The sequence below is a fragment of the Cuculus canorus genome, chromosome 2 (assembly GCF_017976375.1).
Source record: "Cuculus canorus isolate bCucCan1 chromosome 2, bCucCan1.pri, whole genome shotgun sequence".
Lineage (NCBI taxonomy): Eukaryota > Metazoa > Chordata > Aves > Cuculiformes > Cuculidae > Cuculus > Cuculus canorus.
Window position 1 is genome coordinate 134,512,825 of NC_071402.1, and position 15,592 is coordinate 134,528,416.

The 15,592-nt window shown below is 41.1% G+C and overlaps 1 protein-coding gene across 6 annotated transcripts in view; it reads right to left on the reverse strand.

Moving 5' to 3' along the window:
* Positions 1-15,592, reverse strand: part of DYNC1I1 (dynein cytoplasmic 1 intermediate chain 1) — a 187,495-nt gene that overhangs the window by 84,188 nt on the left and 87,715 nt on the right. For all 6 annotated transcript variants that reach the window (XM_054058344.1, XM_054058348.1, XM_054058345.1 and 3 more), the window contains one exon: positions 1,682-1,771. In XM_054058344.1, coding sequence (XP_053914319.1) covers positions 1,682-1,771 — 90 coding nt within the window. The remainder of the gene's footprint in view (positions 1-1,681; positions 1,772-15,592) is intronic.

Below are 15,592 nucleotides of genomic sequence, written 5' to 3' on the forward strand. Positions count from 1 at the left end.
TAGCAGTACTGGAGTTTATGGCTTCCTGTTGTCATCAGTAAAAGAGATACTGTGTTAGGAACAGTGACTCCTAAAGCCCATATGCGGGTTGACCCCTCAGTTTTCGGAAGAAGCGTAATTTTCAGGGAAAAAGTAACTTTTTCTATGTTGCCATGTTTCTTGGTCATGTCTTCAGTTCTGTCTTTGCAGACTCTTGTGTGGCTCCTGTTCACGCTGTCACTACTGCTCTACTCTGCCCATGGCAGCAGTGGCTGGTGGTGGTGGGAAAAGCAAATGGATGAGGAGCAGGAGTCAATTTTTCCCTACATGTTTCCATAAGTATAAAGTGAGCAATGAACACTGCAGGACATAGGTGATTTCTATAATGCTCTTAAGAGGGAAGAAAGATCAAATTATAATCAAAACACCATGGCTGGTACTGCAACTCACTTCACTGTGTCAGGATACCAAATGTAGGCACTATGCACCAGACTCAGGTTTTTTGGACAGTGACAGAAATCATGCCAGGCGTCCCTGGATGAGAAAGGAGCACTTACTGCTGTATTCACTGTTAATGATTTTATGGGCTTCTCTGCAAAATGACCCTATATTTTTCCTATAGTGAGATTATCTTGTGAAAAAAAAAAGCTAAGTTCACAGAACCATCCTGATAATGAACACCATAGCAAGAAGTGACTTAGGCTCTACCTGAGGAAGTAAGTTACCTTTCAAGAGGGTAAACAGTGTTGTAAGCAGTCCTGGCAATACGGAGCCAAGAAATTCTGCAGAAGCAGCTCATTTCTTCTCATACTGGAGCTGCTGATAACTCAGCTCTTTCCCTTCACTGCACACTGGAGTGAGCATGAGCATTAGGTGTTCAAAGCTACACACCAGAATAACTAATACTCTAGTAAATTCCCAGGTGAGGAATACCAAACTTCACATTGCTCTTCTAATTATGAAAGCTAGAATGTATTCAAGAGATGCAAAAGACAGACACACAGAATGTCTACTCTGTCCAGTGCTGACATGCATGTCTTTGGCAATGTATCTTGTCTGCACCAGAAAAAAGAAGTAAACTGAACTTTTGTCTCTTACAACCCTGGACAGTGTCTCAATCCAAAGGAATGGACAGAAAGGCTGCACCTGCCTGGCTTCAGTTCTGACCTTAAGCTCCCTTGGGGCAGCTCCCACAAAAAGTTTTTATTTTGACAGTCAACATTTTCCAGTGAAATAATTTTCTGCTGGAAAATTCCTGACCACCATTAGGTTTAAGTTTGTCCCTCTCAAGCAGACGGTTATGGGTTCTAAGTACCTTTGAAGGCCAACCAACTTTATGGAGCCACTGGAATGCCTGGTATTCACATTTTAAATCTCGTGGAAGTAGGCTATTTGAGCCAGAGGATGAGGAAGCACCATCTTGGAATCCAACAATCTCTACTTTGTTCCCAAATTATAAGGACATGTTGCCTCTTCTAAACAGCCAAAGTCTGGTGCCTTTTGCAAGCTTTTCAGACCTACCAGCTGGGTAGCTGGGATACAATTTTCTGCTTTTAAGCCACTCTTGGTTTTGCATCAATATAACTGGTGACTGTTCAGATTTTGCAGTGTTCTCAAGAATAGAAACTACCTATCGCAATAACCACTTGCAGAATTCAGTCCTTTAAAGCTGTAACAAAACCCTTTTCATTTTTTAAAGTACCTTCTTTCACTTCCTGCTTCTGGTCTTGATTTTCTGTCTCCAAGTCATCCTGTGCTTTTGGCTCCACCATCTCTTCATCATCTTCATCCTCTAAAAAAAGTGAAGAAAAAGATTTGTGAGATTCTCCTCTTTAAGGATGACGAAACAGTGTATCTCCTTTACAATTCTAAAGTGGTAGTAAACACAGGTAAGCAAAATAGACAATAAATGGAAATGTCTCTGTTTATACTCAGAGTGACATGCTCAGAAATTTCTTCCTAGACAGTTCCTGCCTAACACAGGGCACCTGCTGCTTGTGCACCCTGTGGCAACTTCCCATCTCAGATGTCTGCTGAATATCTCCCTGACCTCAGAGATGACTTCTTGGATGGCATAAGAAGAGATGCACACGTTTCAGCCTGGCAGCTATTCCACATTTGGGACACCTGCTATCCAGACACCTCATTTACAATTCAATTCTCGCCAGATTAATTTGTCTTTTGACCTACAGGAAAGGGTTAAATAGAAATCTGACCTCAGGTCAGATGCCACTAGCAAGCAAACAAGCATGGTACAGTTCTGAAAAGTCATCACCATCAAATGGGGGAACACAACAACCAGAAGTGGCATTTGGAGTTTAAGAACCATTCTTGCATTAATATGAATTTAATGAACACTAAAATTTGACACATGTCAGTTACTACTGCCAGATGTTTTAATGACCTTTCCTGACCTATGCAAATGCCTCTCTCCTTTCTCCTCTTTCCCCACACTCACATGTTCTCATTTTATTCAGGAGGCAACCCATTCATTCCTTGATGTCTGTCTCAAATTACAAGGATTCTGATTGTCCAGACCAAAACATAATACAAGCAGAGCTGGAAAGACAGTGATGCACCAAAACGGCTCGAGACTACCTAACCTTCATTACTTGTTCCCAGCTACAGCAACATGATTCATTCTCCAGTGCTCAGGGCCAGCACCCAACCCATTCACACTTTTGAGAGAGGAGGGACACTCAGCCTTCTAGATTCAGTTAACTACAAAGGCTGAAAATAGACCTGGCCCTGAAAGAGTCTTACAGTAATTAACAATTAGGATGAGCAAATCTATGGCTTATGGAGGAATTATTCTGGAGTGATTCTAGAGCTTGATGTACCACCATGGCACAGCAAGCACCACTGGTGCCCTGGGTCACTCCACTGTGTGACAGAACTCGTGTTGATCTGGCCCGGGGGCGTTTAGCCATCAGCAAAAACTGCTGCACTTCCTTCGGGGCTTTCTGAGCAGTCTGCCTGTCACCACACAATTCCTCCTGACATGGCACTTCTCCAGGCATACTCCCTGCTTTAACGCTACCATGTTAATGTGGCCTGGAAGTGGGCAGGGGGCAACAGGTTTTGCTTCTCCGACTCATCTACTGGCACCTTCTCCTGCAAAGGCTGGCTGCAGTCAGTCCTGGCTTCTAGGGGAGATGTTGATGCTGATAGGTTGCATTCAGCCAGTAGCACACAGCTCTATTTCATCTTCAATAACGTAATAGGCACCATACTATTCCCACCACGCTGCCCACTCTAGGATTTCCTCCCCCAGAAGTCCACAGAGTGCATGTTGCTAGCTGACATCTTGGCTGGTGAGCATGGCTGAGCCACATACTGTAAGCAAGTGCCTCAGCATGGACAGATGTGCTTTTCTCTCTTAGGAAAAAAAAGAAATCTTGGCATAAGATCTTCCATCACTCCCCCTACTGCTAACAACTGCAGCAAGGAGAAGAGGGAAAGGTTGCCTCCCCAGTCATCAGTGAGGAGGGATAACTATGTATTCCTCAGGCTGGGAAGGGAGAACGAATCCAGCATGGATGGAGCGGCATTTCCAGAATTAAAAGCCCTAACTAATGTCACCTCTTCATCAGGGATTTTTCAGACCATGAGAGGAAAGAGCCATTCTGACTGGCATAAAGGTAGGGTACTCACGATGCCTCACTTGGCAATTATGTTTCCCTAGCTACCCTATACAGAAGGGGCATAGAGAAGAGCTTTAGAGAGCAAGCTCTTTCAGTTTGGGAGGCTGAACACATCGCTCTGCCCACTGGCTGAAAGATAGTATCCACCACAGTCAGCAGAGTCAGTGAGAAAGTCACCTGCTCCACACACATAGGAGAGGCAAAAAAATCCTTCTGCCATCGATCTGTGATGCTAGCAGAGATGGGGATGTGTTTCTGAAAGAGAGAGGCAGTCCCAGTTTCAAAGAACAGATGAGAAGTGTGAAAAGAAAGAGGAGTGACTGGCGGAGCAGGGAGTGAATACTCTGCTAACCTCAGGTACATACGCACACGCAGATAGGATCGCAGTGGTGTACAGATATATGCACACAGACACACTTATGTGTAAAGAAGCCAACTCCCACAAGAGTTCTCTGAGTCTTGCATTACAAGTTTTCATTCCCTAGAGCACCAGGTCTTGGAGCCAGCTGTTTACATATGGATTTCAGCTTCCATCTTTAACCCATTTCCAACCGGTCTGCTTGTGCAGGGAAGTTTCAGAAGGGAAATGGTTTGAGAAAACTTGCAGGAAGCAACCCAAAATTTAAATGAAAATCTTGGGATTTTCAAGGCAGTTTGCTTTTTTGATGCCTCACTTGTAATGGATAGAGACAATGTAGCAAACGTAGAACTTGAGATATAGTAGTGGATTTTCAGGCTGAACTGAAGCAAATTTATCCCTGTTCCCTAAAATTCCTTAATTCTGGGGGCCAAATTGTTTGCCTGCCTATTGTCTGTTCCTGCTTCTAAATCAGAGAAGGAATTAATAGTTGAGGCACAGTTGTAGAAGGTGGTTGTATTGATACTTCAGCATCTATTAAGGTAGATCTTCTTTACTTCCTTCCTCTTCTGGGAACAATCAAAACCAAGTTTCCTAGATTTCTCTAGATTTAATCTGAGCAGGAAGAATAAGTAAAGGTTATTACAACACATGACATGCCTTTCTTTTCCAAGGGCATACACATCAATAAATTTTATTATGAAGGTAGTACAAGAGTTTTTAGCAGGTTAGACACAGTTCAGATATCCTTATTTATTTACAGAGAAATGTATACACATGCACAGAGAAACTCAGTTAAAGAACAATATGGTTGCGAGCCAAATGCTAAAATGCTAACAAATGCTCGAATTTTGATTAGCTTCTTCCTCCTCCCCACATGTAGGCATGATGACATCATTCTGGAATTTCCTCTCTCTTTTTCTGGGTGCTCACAAAAAGACACCTGGGGCCTGAAATGCATAAGTGCTGAGAGCTGAAGTCTACTGGGCCTGTGCTTTGAACAGGGAAAATGCCAGGGAAATGCTACGTATGCAAAGCTCCCACATCTCTCACTCAGCTTTTGCTGAAAGTTGTCATTCTGACATTGTTGCCACTTCTCCTCCTGTGCTTCAGTGCTTTTGCATGATGACAGTAAATATTGTGAAGATATTAATGTTCTCAGCCTGCATAGATGTGTTGCAGAGATTTGGGCAAATTACAATGCTGTCACAGGAGCACCAGAGAAACAAATGTTTGGGATTAATATTTCCTGTGTTCAGTGTAACAGTTGGACAATGTGCGTTAACATGAGATCTGAGGCCAGAACACCAAGTGTAAGAAGACAAAAAACAGAAGGGTTAAAAAACTGCCTCTCCACTGACTGGCTGAAACAACGACCTGTTAAGGGAAAAAAAAACCCTACACATTATCATGTAATTAAAACTGTGTCATCATAAATATTCAAAAGGGCTAATTAAGGATGCCCAAGAAATCTGCATTCTGGAATGTCCAATTTTGCTTGCCTTTCTAACCTGAATGTTTATTTGCCACAGTTTTTTTTGCTACTATGTCATTTTGATATTAAGTTATTTAATGCTGATGCATGCGTATTCACATATGTTCATAGTACACTCATTTGCCATTGTGCCTAAATATGGCTATGCATTTGTACATTTGACTGTCCACATACACATACATTACAGAACAATGTGAAATGTTTCAGCATCTGTTTTCCTGTGTTTTGTGAAAAAGATAACATTTATTGTACATTTACTGGAGAATCTGTGAGTGTCTACGTGGTTATTTGTTTCCACATGTGCCTACTCAGATAGGAAGTCCCATCACTGTAATTGTCCAGGGAGATGAGGACAGTTCTGTAGTTCCTTGACACAAATAGCTTTTCCCTATTTAAAAGCATATCTGACTTGGGGAAGTTTAGAGAAATAAGTTTTTAGCTGCTTATGTAGCAGCAGTAGGAGTCTTATAGTCACATTTGGCAAACACAGAGGTCCTACCAGCACCAGAACTGTTACAACCTGTTTAGAAGATCTAAATCAGAACCCAAATGTCTATTAAAGGAACCACATGAAAAAGAGCTAGTAATGAAGAAATGTATCGCTGCTATGTAACACTTCTCCTTTGTAGATCTCAAAGTACTTTGTGAGGAGGCAAGTTTTATTATGCTTATTTACCATGCAGAAGCTGACAGACAGACCCACTCACCGTACATCACTCAGTAGACCAGTGGCTGAGTGAAGAACAGAGAGTTGACTTCAAAGTTTCATCCTAGAGTCCTGCCCACCAAGGCCATCCTGCCTTTCACTGTAAATAAACAGTTCCTCAATGGAAATGATCATTAAATGCTTAGGTTAAAGATGTTTGTCTGCTGAAGCTGGTGGAGCCATGTGTGGGATTAACATAGGCTGACATAGCTGGACCTAATACCATTTCTTCTTAAATCAGAGCTTGACAACTCTCCAGGCTCTTGGACTGGCCAGTTAGTTCTAACAGCGCTTTGTTGAACATGATGAAGTAAAAGCAAAGCAATTGTTCTCAGCTTGTACTTAGCTTTGAGCACTCCTGCTTCTGTTCCATACCAGAAGTAGCCTGGTCTGTCTAAAAGCTCACCTGTTTTTTCCAACTATAAATGTAGCTCTAATGAAAAAGTATGACCTCCCTACAAACCTCGTTTTGTTTTATCTGTGTACACAGTTCTAATTTTTGAATGTTCTCCAGCTACTAGCTCCAATGAGCCTGCTCTATGCCTGGACTTTGTCTTGGCCTCCACAAGAACACATCATCACTCTGCAGTAAATGGAGGGGGAATCCCTGTAAGCACGTGGCTGAACCCCTGGCACCTGCAGAATAAATGCCCAGATGTGCAGAACTGGACAAAATGTTCACAGAGAGCACAGATGATCTCAGAAAGTCAGATTCCACATTTCTATAGAACTGAGCTATTTATTAACCACTTGGACTTCCCAGGGTTTTAAATCACTGTATTTATTTTTACAGCATGGAAAAACATACTGGGCACATTCAGGACAAACTAGAATACAATAATTACATTTGAGAAGACTGTGCATGACATTGGCTTAGGGTTTTAATTCTTGAGATGAATACTGTTTTGCTTGGGTCAACATTTTATTTGTTGGCTGAGTTTTGGATTGCCAGTTTTAGGCAGTTAGCACTGGCACTACTCAAATAATTTATTAAACAGCTATTTTTTTGGGGTGGGGGGTTGAGGGGTTATGTAATTATAGGCTCTGCTAATACATGTACCACCAGTCAAACAGTTGGCAGCATGTTGTGCATTTGTCCTGCTTGGAGGATTTACAACTCCTCAGACTTGCACCACTGAGACTAGCTAAGAACTTGTAGCTTCTGTGCATTGTTTTAAGTATTGACAGCTATACTGAATTAGACTGACAGACCTGTTTTTAATTCTGGGTAGGTACAAACAATCCCTTCATTAAAGACATATATATAAAACTGCAATTTAATTAGCATCACAATTACATATTTTATTGCCTGAGTCACTGATATGTAAGAAGCCAGCGGGTTATTATATGGGGTTTTTATATCAGCATCAACATTTCTTCTGTGTATGAGAAGAATCAGCTGTGCATATAACACATCCAATAAAACCAAGTGTCTTCACAAGAAGCAGACTTGATATTTGCAACTGTGAAATACCAGAAATGGTTGCATCACTTTTATATTTACAACTGTCCAGATTAATTCTGCTGTTTCTGTTATGAAAGAATTACAAACTGAGCAAGGACAAATGCATCATTTTTATATTGACACAAACCTTGATCAAACAAGTCGAATACTGTTGGCATTATCTCCAGAAAGTGTTAAAACACTCTTTCCTTTTTGAATACATTATTTCCGTCACTAACAAAACATGCAGCAGGAAAAAAACATACTTTTTCAAAAACGACTGCTTAACAAGTCACATTTTTTGAAATCTATGATTTGCAATCTGTCTGAATGACCTATTTTTCATATAATGTAACATTTTGAAATGTGTCAGCTTTTCACTTTCATCTTTTGACTGTCCTTTAAAGCAAGAAGAGAACTAATGCATCAGTGGATTTTGTTTGCAGAGTGGGATGTGAGACTGGATGTACATTGAGCACTTAAGTCATCCCAGATAGAAATGTTCTTGTACACAGGATCTTCTTGGCAATAGGCAGCTGCCTCCTAAACATATTTCAGTTAGCCAAAGCATGGAAGACTACTCACTGCTGGATACTGAAAAAACAGAGGTGAACTTGGTTTAAACTCTGTGCAACAGCCAACAAATTTCAGATGACAATTTCATGTGAGCCTCAGCATGGATGCATATTTCCATGCAAGAACCATATGCATGCAAGGTATCTCTGTCACCTTCCCAGAAAGATACGTAAATGTGCATTGAAATCATTACAATGTTCCAAGTCATCCTTTTAGAGTTCCCCATCCCTGATATGGCACATTCTCAACTCATCATGTTGTCCTTAAGAGCTAGTACAGAGAAGGTGTGCTTTATCATGGCTGTCAGATGAAAAGAGAACATTAGAAAAAGAGTAAAATTGGATGAATTAATCAGAACTATCACAAGACCACAGCACCTAAAAGACTTGACCAGAAGCATCCTTCACTTCCTTCACTTTCTACCTATGTATTTTTTAATCATGTGAAAAAGATGGTCTGTCTGCATAATCTTTGACTGCAGTTCCACAAGAATAAATCACAGCACTACAAGAACAGACTGCCTAAGCATCATCAAACTCCCTTGATTTTTTTTGTTATCTTGAAGCTCTTTTGCAAAACAGAGGCTTCACGTATTGATAAAATACAGGCTGTATGTATTATACTACTATTACCAAACTCAAGCATATTGACTGAATCTTTTTGAAGAAAATATTGTTTTAAAATTCAATCATAAAATAATATAATGTGTGGGGTCCACAGCGGGCTGAGGACCCCTGCTTAATGCACCCGGAAGGAGATCATGGGACGGGAAGTGGGCAGACAATATAGGACCATGCATGAAAGTAGTACTATCCATTCACAGATTGTTTATGTATAAGCTAATCCAATCATGCGGAGACGCATGTGTTAATCAAGGGTATAAGAGGCGCGTGTAAGATCAAGCGCAGGCCGGCCAGCCATGTAACTTCAATAAAGAAACTTGCTTCCACATCACCGTGTCATGTCTCAACAGCAACAATAATGTTTGACACATAAATCACTTTAATCCAGAAGACTGCAGGGCACTTTTCCCTGGAATTAACTTATTTAGCCTAACATCTTCCACAGCAAGTAGACCAGTAGTAACACACCAGTTTCAAAAGTTCAGGACTAAGAGAAAAAAACCCATAACTCTCCTTATTCCCTGCAAAATGAAATACTACTCACATATCTCTGCCACATTCAAGATCATTTGGATCATTTTCTGATCCAATCCCTTGTTTTGCCATGCAATTCTCTGCGAAGTTCACCCCTCATCCCATAAGGAGCAGGTGGAATTGCCAAGCATTACAACCAGATCCCGAGAGTCCTCCTCTCAGGCTTCAGCCATCCTTGGACTAGTGCAATGCAGGAAATAAATATTTCACCTCAAAAACAAACACTGTAGCCTGGCTGACTGAGAGGAGTCATTTAGTTCAGAAAATTTATTTTGCCTATGGCATAGGCCTTGCCTGTATTTTTGCTGCTTAAAAATTTGTCTTGAAATTTACTACACTTCCCTCTTAAAACAAGCACCTTGTAAGTAATTTCTAGTCAATATTTCTTTTTAAATCTCTCCTTAACAATTACCACATTGAATTACTCTTGGTCAGGGGATTCTCAGGTCTCCCAGTATATGATTTTTCATAACCATCTCCTGATCTAGGGGTTTACCATTCAGCTCCCGCCCCTATGCCTCCTCCTAACCTGTGTTTGCAGTCAGAGTTCTTTTTGGTACTTTATGAAGATAGATCTTATTTTTCCATTTTTGTGAGAAATAATAGATTATCACAGCCAAATGGCAAGAAAGTTTCACGGAAAAATTTGTTTTACTGTAGCATTTCACTAAGCTCCATATTAAAAACTATTCAAATCTCTTCACAGCCCTGACTGCAAACCTTTGCACTCGTTCAAGTGTTAGAATCAATGCTTCAGAATATAACTTCTTTACCAATTAAATGGAAAGCTGCCTCTGATTCTTCAGGGAAGCATTTTTCTAACCCAAGAAACTGATTTTCCAGTTACTTGGCCTGAACACAGTTTTCAGTTGTGGTGAGAGTCTCAGAATTCAAAGTATCCCTTGTTTTTAGTTTCTGGTCGGTCTAGACCAGACGTGGCTTTTTTCTCTCCTCTTTGGATTGTTGCAACATCACACTGGTTGAAAGCATTTTTCAGTCCCTGGAGAACTCAACTGCAGAATACCCCACTGGAGTCATCATCTCTTCTAGCTGATTCCCTTTTCTCCTCTTCCTCCCTCCCCAAAGCTCATGTTCAATTCTATTGTGCTTGAATATATTCCAGTTGGAAGATGTAACACAAAAAGAAAAGTACAGAAGTTTCCTTTTCTTGGCCATGGTTGGGTCTTCAAATAAAAATCCCAACATGAAATAATGGTTGAACAGCAGAAGCCTTACAGCAGCATTTACAGACCTCCAGCTCTGAAACAAAATAGCATAAATTTAAGACAACCAGCTGCAGTATAACTGCAGTGGTTACCCTTGAGGAAGAAAGCGATGGAGACGAGACCCATCATTTCTGTGGATGAGGAAGGGGTTGCTAAACCATGCAGGTTTTCACAACCCCTGAAACTTGTCAGGATTTCTTCCTGCTGTGCTGCTGGAAGAAATCACACCGTGCCAACAGTGTGAAATGACTCCTGCCCTGGGAAAGGGCACTGAGGCACATGGCAGACTCTGTGGATTGGGCCTGCTCAAGTAATTTTCAAACACTCAGATCATGTAATAGTGTTAAATCACAAAAGCCTAAGTATGTTAATGAAAACCAGCTCCCACAACCTATGGCACTGGCAGCAATTGTAAAACAAAAGCTGCTTTCATATTAAACACATACGCATGCATGCACACAGATGATGTATCTGGCATTTACACAGTGCCTGATTTGGAGGTCAGTCACAGAAGACGGTTGCCTAAGCTGGGCACCAGGTACTTAAAAGTTTAAGTACAATGTAGATCTGGTAAATTCTGTAGGATTTTTACTGGGGGTAGGACTTCACTCACAGACTCATTTATTCCACACGCAAATGACTTTATACTCCACAGGCCACCACTCCTATTTTCTACCATGCTTTTGGTTGAGAAAGATCACAGCATCTTGCTGTCGTGGAAGAAACTAGTTCTCTACTTCCACACTGTGTCACTGTCTGTGAAACCACGCGAATAAGCTTTAGGTCAAACTCTCCAGCCTCGAGTCTGGGTTTAACTTCTCCTGCAGGCTCAGCACAAGTTCTGGTCATTTAGAGTTTCTCTTTTATTTTTTGGATACGAAATAACTTTTCAGTCCAATGCCCTGAAATTAGCTGTATGGCCCCATAGTTGTTTGCATGACCATGGTTGAACTTTTAACTTCAGATTTTCCACAAATCTCTCTCTCCCCCTGTTCTATGGCACTTTAGGAATAAAAATCAATGCTTATGATGTAGCATATATTTTTGTAAATGATATATCTGACAGCATAAATCTCGACTCAAACCTCAACAGACACAAATGAAGACAAGACTGCTGATGTATTACAAGGATAATTGGAAAAAACAACTAAATTCATAAACAAGTACCACAGCAAACACACATAGAATCCCTCTCTTTATCTCCTGAGGCATACATGCATACACCGCTCAGTGCTTTAAAAATAACCATTAGTCATATGGCAAATGCATTTTACATGAGTAAAGGTTCATTTCAACATTTGTCTTAAAACAGGCAGTCACAAAATTGTTCTATTAAAAAATTAAACTACAGAAGAATAGCTGGGTCAGGGCCCTATGAGGGTGTGCTTATTACTTTTATGGGTACTGAACAGTTCCCACTTAATTCTGTTTCCCACTGACGCCAGTTCTCCTTAGTCACCGGTGCTAGCCCTGATTTGCATCAGCATGTTTGAAAAAGGAATTCCCTCTGACAGTTTTGAGCTCACCATATTTTAAAATCAGTGGTTTTGCCCTACCACGCTAAGAGTGCAGAAGCCTCTTCTTCCAGTGCCTCAGTTTCGGGGTATTAAGGTGAGCAACACCTTTTGGTGGTCAGGAAACCAAGGCGCAAGCACATCAGCTACTTGCCCAAAGTCCCTCCTGAAATAGCTACAGATGATGGAATAAAACCCTCATCTCCTGATGCCTAGGCTGATACTTCAGCCGCTGCTTCCTCCAGGGCATGTGATCAGGGCTCAACCCTCATCATGTCAAACCAGCTGTTAAAAAACACAGCCGGTTTCCACCAACTGCTTGTTGCAACCTGTCTGGCCAGCACCCAGCTCCTAGCACTGCTGTCTCTGCTGTTGGGAGTCTCCCTGTCCCACACCTTCCTCCCTGACCCTTGCCTTTCCCTCCCTGTCTCTGCAGCCACAGCACCCCACTCCCACCACTCCCACCCTAGTTTTGCTCAGGGTCACCGCTCCCACCCTAGTTTTGCTCAGGGTCACGCTTCAAAGTCTCACCCGCCCCCCGGAAAGCCTCTTCCTTCCTCCTGGCCCCTCTCCAGCCTTCCTGGCATCAGTCTTCCTAAAGCAGGTATCGAAAATCCCCTACTTGCAATGCAGGGGTTTGTGCATGCCGAGAGCTATACCCACCTGCAGATACCTGTTTGACACAGAAATGCCCTCTGATTTGGATTCCCAGATGAACATTTCAAGGTTTTTCTGAGAACTTGGGTTGTAAGACACTAACTAAAAAAAACTCACACCAGCCCTCACCTCCCAAGTTCCCAATTACTATGGTTAAAACCCAGCTTATCTGCTGCAGCTCTGGGGATCAGGTATGTTTTCCTGTGCTTGTGCTTAAGCTCAACAGACTTCAGTAGTCAGCATCTGCAGTTGAGGTACACAAGAAGACTGAACTTCACCACAGTCAGTCACTAGAATATGCTTCCTTTTCCGTACTTCACAGTTCAGATTCATCAGGGAAATAATTTCTGTGGCTACTTTATATCTTACACACTCTGGAAAACGGATGCTTTGAAGTGCCACACAACAGGCTGCCTGTATAACAAAATCCTCTCTTTTCTCACAAAAATGCTGTAAAGACCCTCTCTTCAGTCAGCGATCAGGAGCTCTCAGCTACAGACAGGGGTGTTAAGTCAAGAGAACCACATGAAAATGGAGATGCAATAAATTGAGTTATGCTACTGCTAGTCCTTCACTTGAAGCAGCATCCCTGCATACACTTTTTTTTAGAGGAAAACAAAAGAAAGAAGTTTCTGGCTTCAGTCTCTATGTCCTTTCGGTTATAACACAGCTCACAGCTGCAAAGTTTACATGTGTTAACTTGGGATGCCACAAGCCAGCCAGCAATGAGGTTGTCATCCTGATCTGAGGAAACACAATGTGCATACATGCCAATGAATTTACCACAAGTGAAGCGTTTTGCTGAGATAATTCAAAGCACATTATATTTCACCAGTTGACTCTTTTGTCGGAAGTCAATCACAAAAGCCAGCAACATTGGAGCCGTATTTCATCAAAAAGGTTCAGCTCCGTGAAATCTTAGTCTTTTGCAAAATGGTGCCATTTTCTTTGTGGAAAGGGGGGGAGATAAGAAAAAGCAAGAGGAAGAGACAGTTCTGGCAATATCAAAATGGCTTGTTTTCATATATTCTGAAAGGATTTTGGGGGGCTTTCCATTAAAAAGACTATTTTAGAATATGAGATCAAGAAAATCAAAATGAAAATATTTTGGTTTTGTTAAAACATGCGTACACGGAGTGACCAGACAGGAAAAAATGGCAAAATTTTACTTAAGGTTCAGTACTTCAGTCCAAGAAATCTTCTTTGAAACTGGAACAAAATTATAAGTCAGAATTTAAAATTTCACAGCACTGCATGAAGAGGGACTTCCTTCTGAGCCTGATTCTAATGCTGCCACTGCCTAAGGCATGCAGTCTTAGTTGAGTGAGGATTTTCAAATCTGATATTAAAGCAATAGAGAAGTACACATTGGGTTGGGGGTAAGCACAGCTTTCATCATAGCAATGACAAGATCTCTTTTCTTGTTATTTGAGATTCCCTCTCCTATCACTTCAGGTTAATAATTTCTTTTAGATGGGACAAACTTAAAGTCATACTTCTAAGTACGAAGTGCCTGAAGGCAAATTTCACATCCATGTCCTGAGGACAAGATAACAGACACAGGTGACAAATCTACTCAGTGCACATTTGAGACACAGCCCAGATCAGACAGTGCCCAAATTAGGAGGAAATATGCAAACAGGCATTTATCACTTTCGAGGCCTGATCCCAACTTTTTTTTTCTTTTGCATGCAGAACTCCAAATGAATGGAACAAATGCATTATGAACAGAGCAATGAACTACTAATCTGTCCTGAGAGTCCTTGGACGGAGAAAGGAGAACTGCCCAAGCAAGTTTGATGAGCTTCTAGGAAACCATTGTCTTAGTTGCTGTCTTAGTACTGTTAAAGAGCTGGATAAAAAAGGAAAAATGACCACAACAGAAGTGTTTGCTATGGGGGTGGGCACTAGGAGTAGAGCTAAATTCAGCAGCCACAGCAGAACAAATAGAAACTGTGAGCTTTCCACCACATTAATGAAACTTCATTCAAAAGGTGGAGCGTAATGTTCTTCAAGATGGATAATTCACATAAGCTGTGTGATTCAAGCATTCATGTCTCCACATCAGCTCCACACCACCTCAGGATTTATGTTGTATTTCAGTTTTCATCGGACTGCTCATGAATGACCAACGACAAAAGAGCATGTGTGCAATTTTCTTTTTCACAGGTCCCTGTTAATGAGGACTCTGTTGCATTAAGACAGTCAAGACTCTCTGGCAAAATGTGTTGAACCAAGGTGTTTGTGCCTGCATAAAATTAAGCCACAAGTAAAGCACTTATTTCTGACAGCAGATTTATAATAGGAAAATCCCAGCAGGAATGAAGAGTTAAAAACCCCTGTTGCAGCCTTTTTCATAAACTTCACCTTGATTTAGTATCTCAAACAAGAAGCAGGAAAGGCTAACAGCAGAAGTAATCCTATCATCTTTTCTCCAACAGCACCATTCCATCTTTTTGACTTCCTCATGCTGCTAACACGAATTCAAATCATCTGTGTTTAAAGTTAAAAGTAGTGATTGACAGATCTTTGTAGTCTCAGTCCATACTGAAGATTATTCTAGGTACCTATCAGTTATTACTACAAGCTCTGTCTGATATTCAATACCTATTGGGAAAATTGTTTTTAACAGTGTAATGTCTGATCTGTTTTGAAAGCTATTTTAAAATAAGAAACTAACTGTAACCAGGTGGCTAAAATCCAGACAGGTTTTTTACGGGTTGATTTCTGGGGGGAGAAGGTGGAAGATAACAGCAGAACTCTGTTATACTGCAGTAACAAGCATGATTCAAAGCAAAAAAAAAAAAACCAGACAAAAAGAAGCATTTTGTTTTGA